Genomic DNA, 7043 nt, shown 5'->3' with positions numbered 1-7043 from the left:
GGCTACATACGGCACAGGATCGATATCCTTGTTGTTGGCCTCACCTAGACCTCCCCTTTCTTTCAAGAGACCATTCTCCCAATGCAGTAAGGTGAATCCTTCCACGACGCAGGATAAGACAGATAAGATAGATTGCCAAAAGTGCAAAAAGCTCGGCCTCCATACTAGGGAACCTACGAAAGATCCGAGGAGACTCTTACCAGCCTCAGGTGTAGCGATGCAAGGATTGTTACAAGAAGATATACGGGACTCGAACCCGGGACCTATGAGTGCGGGGCTATTCCGTCAAAGAGACATTCTCCGCTACGTCACAGGCCTTGGTGATAGTATTGAACAGAATTTTGAATTATAGAGGTAGGCAGGCGCAGGTTCACAAGGAAGCGTCGACAGGATTGATCCGTAGTTGGGAAGAAGGGGCCAAACAGGTGTCAACAACCCCAAAAAGAGTACTTTTATCGAGACAGCGGAAGCATCCACCCATCATGTATAAACACAATGTGGAAGACGTACCGAGTACCGCCCTACGCACGAGCAATCAACGATAAGGTAGGAAATAGAATACAAACAGAGGTAAGTAGATGGGTAGGTATTCGGGGTGTACTCGGGGTTGCGTAGGGTATTCCAGTTCAAGTTATGCGCCCGAGTGCGTCGGTCGTGAATTTACCCCCCTCACCTTGCCAGAGTGCTGACACCGAGGTGAGCGTACTCGGTCATCCTTGGGGCTTCAGCCGCAGCCGCAGCCGTACATCGGAACCATCGAAACTTCCCTGCAAAAAGATCACACGCTCGTCTCTCGCTTCAGCAAGCGCGTGAAGGACCAGAAGTGGGAGGTAATCCGCGAGGCACAGAATCAACATGGGAGGGGTGCAGCCGAGGGAGGGTGAGTGAGATAAGCACCCAAAAATGGTCTGCGGCTGAGGAAACGAACCCCTTCAACTCCTTTCTATTTGGTATCTCATGTCTGTTCCTGGCTTTGTTTGAAGAGCAGACGTTCAGCTGGGCTCCCTCCCGCTTACCTCCCATGTCAAGGACGGACAACCGGGTTGGGAGGGATGTAGTTGCTGGATGTGGGTTCTCTTTCGATGACAGCCGATGCAGAGACCAAAACCCGCCGAGAGCCATAATGTTGGTAGATAGCGGCCTTGCGTGGTCGATACATCAAAGTCCGAAGACGGATGTTCTGAAAGGTGACAAAGACAAAATAGGCAGCCATCTTCACCATCTTCATCGCTTGTGGGCAGATGGGAAACGTTTAGTGGACACCCCAAGTACGTACCGCCATGGGCTCCCCAGGCAGGCAGGGGGGGGGGGGTCAAGGCTGCCCGGCACTCCACTTTGCTTCCGTCGACAAATCAACTTACACCTTTCCTGCCGTCCGTCTTCCCCGTCCCTCCACTTCCACAGAGTTCTAAAGCGAATTGGAAATTCCAATACCTCCAAAGCACCCGGGGAATATCAAAGTCACTTCGCTTTCCACAATACTCCCACCTTTCTTTCCCTTCCGTTCTAGCCGTTGATTTCTACTCTCTGCTTCGAAGACAAGACACAGCAGACGCTTTAGTATGACGAGGTCCGACTGCGTACGTTTTGGGACTACGGGGCATGATGGGAGACAACTTTATTTTTGTAGCAATAATCTCTCTCTCCCTTCTGTGTGTTGAGGTATCGAATCATCAAACATATTGCCCTGATTAAATGATAGTTTCTCCCTAAGGTAGGCGAGCTGACCACATAAGACTGGAGCCCGCCAACCTGTGAGAATACGAGAACGCGCGTGTCGTTTATTGTTGTAAGTCAACATCTCTGTGCTGATATCCAGATGAAAATAACAAGGTGCAATAATTAGAATGACAAAATTACAGCAGAAGTCTCAGTCTGCCGAGGCAAATGTAAAAAAGTACCAAGCATACATCCTCCCAGGCGAGATTCGTACCCCATGTACCTACACTCCATCTTTCAACTGAGCTGTCGAATCGAGACTTTTCAGAGACAATTCAAACTTTCCTGCTGCAGAACAAATCAACACATCGCTTGCATGCCCGATATTCCGCCGGAAGCCGAGTCACACGCGAGGGGGAGTGGGCCGACCGGATCCGACCCCCGAACAATAAGAATGTCTGGAAGCCTTGTGGGAACTCGAAACTTGGAAGGGCTCATAAGAGGATCTACATGCCTGGGCAGAACACGCAATGCTTTCTTTCTCGTTTGTTCCAAGAGCACAAACGCGCCCTGGACATCCCGTGTCTGAACGTGAACGAGGTACGAGGATGGTGACTAGCATAAACGGAAGGACTCCTACGCTAGAGGCACGTAGTCGGCGAACTCGGGGACTCTTCACTCAAGGCCGGCGGCCCGTTGTCTAGGCCCGCTGCCGTGGGGGCCGGATGGTCTATTGGACGAGGAAGTTCTCCTGTGACTTTGCGCGCGCTTACAAAGCTCTCGTTTTAGTCAGGTAGTGGCTTCCAGCATTCCCGTACGGGCTGTACGGGCTTCATCCCGATCCAGCCCTGCTTTCGGAAGGCAAAGAGGTAAGAAGCCAAGAGTTGCCTTGCCGCCAGGGGAATGATATCGCCATCTAGGAACATCGCGAGATGGTGGATCAGGGGGTACCTGCCTAACCCGTCGAAGCTAGTAGAATCGGTTCATGGGAAAGTGTAAAAAGTACGCCACATGCTCCCCGAGATGGGCATTCTTCATCCTTTGACTGAAACCTGATAGCTGCTTTTGAGGGGTGTGGGGGGTCGTGTCGTGATCTGGTCTACCTAGGCTTAGCAATATCGTGTCTCCCAGCCCTATAGAATTGGAGACTAAGACTAAGGTTGGTAAGTTCTGCCTAGGATACAGACAGGTTTAGTGTACGATGAGCATCCGGCTTCTCCCACCTTCTGCCAAGACACGATGGCGGCTGGGTCTACGGAGTAGACGGCTGGCGCATGGAGGCTAGTACGTACCTTAGGCAGACGACGGTATTTCCCTGACGACTGAGGCGAGGATGTCAGCAATTAGAGCTTTTGGAGGGCAACAAGGAAAAAACTTCCCGTCAATTGGTCGTCGTCCGATGCTGCTGGGCCGGGGGCTGTCAAGATTGTGTTTGGCAGGGGACTGCCTGCCCTGTAGACTGTGGGCTACCTTGCGTTGGTTAGCCCGTGGGGCGGTGTTCCGTTAGTCTGTGCTTTAGCTGCCCGCTGGACGTCCACAGACCGCAGCAGCTTTCCCCACTGGACCTCACTTCATCCCGTTACTCAACACAACACCACCACCACCACCACTGCCGTCATCTGTGTACAGCCTACAGCCTGATCACCACCTCATGGCAAGTAGGTACGGCTCGCGACGTTCCTCCCAGCGAACACATCATCGTGTCGGAATTGATCGATCCATGATCAGGTCGTCCATTGGTGCCCTCGGATGATCAAGATCGATCATCGGAACAAAGGTGCGAAAACCAACATGCCACAGTTGGCGAGTCCTGCATCGAGCACATCGAAGGAACATATTGGCCTCAGTCACCAAAGAATCATCATCAAGGTCCTGAATGAATCGCGTCCTGTCGCGGGGTGACTCACGACGCGGTTTCGACTCCTGAGTCCTCCCCCCCATGACCTTCCTTCCGTCTGCGAGGTGGGGTGGGGTCTTCGCGATGGCCTCACAGTAGGTAGTCTACACACGACGATCACTTTTTCCCCCCACGATCATGGCGAAGCTATTGGTCGCGAGGATAGGCATGCAAACGCGATACGCATATCATCATCCTGGAGATCGGACGAGGGAACAAAGAAACAGGTTCGGGGGCGCAGACATCGACGCAGAAGCATACGCAGACGCAGACGCAGAAAGAGCCTGCAGGAAAGGACCGCACAGCGCCAAGAGAAAACCCGTCGACCGTTGACCCGTTGACGTTCTCACCTTTTGTTGTGCGCAACGGCGATATTCTCTGGCGGCGGAGAGGCTCCGTCTGCGACAGGCCCCTCACTTGAGGCCTCAGTAGCAAGGACTCAGGACTGTGTGCTACGTGCTACGTGCTGCGTGCTGCGTCCTGACCTCACCTCACCTTACGGTGCTGCGACTGGTCTCGACTAGCGACGCACGCAAACGAGTGCTTCGCCCTCTCCCTTTGGTCCTCCTCTGGCTCTGGGGCTGCAAAAGCAAGATGCGGGAGGCCAAACGCTGTATGGACAGCGCAGCGGCAGCGTAGCCTGCCTTGAGGGGAGGGAGAGACAGAGAGAGAGAGACAGTCGAGGGTTGGGCGAACCAATCTCCCGGGTACGCAAGGTGGCAGGCCGCATTTGCGAACCATTCCGGAGACACATTGTCACACACAAAACGACAGGCACACTCGGAAATAAGGCGTCCCACAAGGAAATCCAGCAAAACGAGGCAACGGGAAAAGTGCGTTTCTGCCTTGTTGGCTTTGCTGGCCCTGCTGGCACCTGCACCGCCCATCTGCCAGAAGTACGCCAATGAGAGCAGTTGCTGCCACCGAGAATTCTGGTCAATTGAACTGGAGCAATGCCCACCCCCTTTTCGGTCTGTCTGGTCTGTCTGGCTTGGATGAGGTGGGCTGTGGTTGGCTCAAGGGGACCATCTTGGGAACAGTCAGCAGAAATGGGAGTTGATTCCTGGTCAACCTCTTTTTCCACTTTGCTTTCTGCTTCACCCAAGGCAATCCACCGGACGGACTCACTCCTCTCAACACTGGACTGTCACTGTCACCGTCAAAGTCACTGTCGAGTCTCTTCCCGAGTCCCGCTCCCCTCTTTCACCCGTCCCCGTTCCCATCCACACTCTTTTTGACCAAAAACCCCTGTCAGTGTCCCCCCTTTCGTCCCCTTGTACCCGCACGGCACCCAGCCCAGTCACTCCCGTTATGACATCCCTGCTCAAAGGGTGAACCCGCGATTCCGCCGTCCGTCCTGCCTAGCGAACTGCTGTGGGTACGGAGTAGGAAAAGGAAGGCTCGAGGTGTGTGAGTGAGCCTGTGAGGTGAGGGGATTTGGGGGACCCGCGATGCGATGACTCTACCTACTCACCTCACCTCGGACACTCGCACTCACTCACGCACTGCGCAACTGCAAAGTCGCAAAAAGTCTGCAGCCAAGAGGCAACCAAACTGGGCTAAGCAGCTCCAGCCCTACATGGCCACTACCGAAGGAATACCTTTGGAATGTTGCTAATCTCCTTGTGCCTCGGAGCACCCTGAGTCTCTGCTCCGTACCTTAGTCTACGCACTTCGTACCCTACATGCCTACATGCCTACCTTACCCTACGTACCCGTTCCCGTACCCTATGCCTATGGCATGGAAGAATGAAGTATCTGTATTGTGGCTACGTACCCGGTTGCGGTTGCGGTTGCAGGGGTTGTTCGTGCGTTCTCCCTTTGCATCACAACTTTGCTGTCTGCCTCTCTTAGCTCCGGAGGCAGCAATGCAATCCACTGCCACTCACCCACACCAAATCCATCTGTCATTCTCCCTCCGCCTCCGGCTGCGACTTTTCCTCTCCGTGAAGGCTGCAATACCTACCTTTACAAATCTGGATAAATAAAATGTCAAAAGACGCCGCTTCTGCCTTTTTCTCCCCCCTCCCTATTCATCCCTCAGTTATTACCTGCTCATTTCAGGTTGCGGCTATTATTTTCTCCATCCCAGACCAAAATAACACCCGGTCCCATCTTGGGCAGCATTCACCCCCTTATATACCCGACTTGACTCATCTCGACAAGGCACACACGACAAGTATTAACCCGCGCCTACCACCACACCACCCACATTGAATTTCAAAAAATTCCAATTCTTCTCTTTCCAAATACACAAATCACCATCGGATCGCTCACAACGGAAATTTCGCTCTCGCTTTAGTCGCGCCAGTCTTTGGCGAAAAGGCGTCTTGCCTTGGACATTGGTTTACACCGTCAACTCACAACCCGACCGTTGATCGACAATCCCCCGGCCGCCCAGCGCCGCCCAATAACCACCAACCATGTCGTCCGCCAACAGAAAAGAACCTCGGGTCACCTTCCAGACCCCGAACTCAAAGGGCCACCACCGCCAATCGAGCGACTCTGGCATTTCCGAAGTCAGCACAAGCCCTACCGCCCAGGACTTTTTCGAACTCGAGGAGAAGTACAAGAAGTTGCAGGACGAATTTGCCCTACTCAAGAGCGAATACAAAGCCCGCTCCGCTGCTCTAGAGAACAGACTTGAAGTTCTCAAGATCGAGAATGGTAGCTTGGACCGCGAAAAGGACAACTTGCGTACTGAAAACAAAATTCTACGGGAGGATCTCCGCAAGGCCCAACGCAACAGCCCCTCTCGAGAGTCGACAAAGATGTCTGGCGCACTTCCTAGCCACCCGCCCTCTCCAAAGGAACACAAGGAGAGAGAGCACAGGGAGCCCAGAGAACACAAAGAACCCAAGGAGTCCAAGGCCTTGCGTCGCAGCGACTCTAAGCACCGCACCCGCGGAGAGAGCAAGGTTCGCAAGACCACCGAGGAAAAGGAGCTCGCGAAGCGCTGCAAGGAAGACAAGGAGCGCCTCGGCCGTCGCTTCGACCACAAGGACGACAAGAGCGTCTCCAGCGGAAGTTCGAGGGCTAGCAAGAGCAGCTACATTGAGCCCATGGGCCCCAGCGCTCCTCGGCCCGTTTCCGTCGTGGAGCCGTCCCGTCCCCGTACCAAACGCTCCGAGTCCACGTCGTACTCGATCAGACCTTCCGTCATTACGACCACAACTGTCACCGATCCCTCTGTATACGACCCGCGCTCTCCAGGCTACGCGGACCACGAGAGTCCTTTCGGCTATGACACTGGTGCATATGGTCATGGTCATGGCCATGCACAATACGTTGAGGATGGCTATTACCCACCACCTCTAGAGCCCTCCCGCGGGAGGCCGCGTCGGTAAAGCATCCGACACAAGCAAACAAGAGTCAGAAAAAAAAAATCGGCCAAGCCCTGTGTGACACACCACCAACGGACAAGGGTGCTTTTTTTCTTCTCCCTCCTTCGCTGCGGGAAAATACGTTTACGATACTCTGCATTCAG

At 53.9% G+C, this 7043-nt stretch overlaps 1 protein-coding gene across 1 annotated transcript; it reads left to right on the top strand.

The window, feature by feature from the left end:
• Positions 1 to 5979: 5979 nt before the first annotated feature.
• On the top strand, positions 5980 to 6903 carry BDP55DRAFT_628259 (uncharacterized protein; the record flags this gene model as incomplete). The annotated part of the gene is made up of 1 exon (XM_060571878.1): positions 5980 to 6903. The coding sequence occupies one exon, from the start codon at positions 5980 to 5982 to the stop codon at positions 6901 to 6903; it is 924 nt and encodes a 307-aa protein (XP_060433394.1).
• Between the last annotated feature and the right edge of the window lie 140 nt (positions 6904 to 7043).

This window comes from Colletotrichum godetiae, assembly GCF_030913485.1.
Source record: "Colletotrichum godetiae strain CBS 193.32 chromosome Unknown BDP55scaffold_7, whole genome shotgun sequence".
In the NCBI taxonomy this organism is placed as follows: domain Eukaryota; kingdom Fungi; phylum Ascomycota; class Sordariomycetes; order Glomerellales; family Glomerellaceae; genus Colletotrichum; species Colletotrichum godetiae.
Note: the sequence above shows the minus strand (reverse complement) of the source record. Positions and strands in the feature narration are given on the sequence as shown.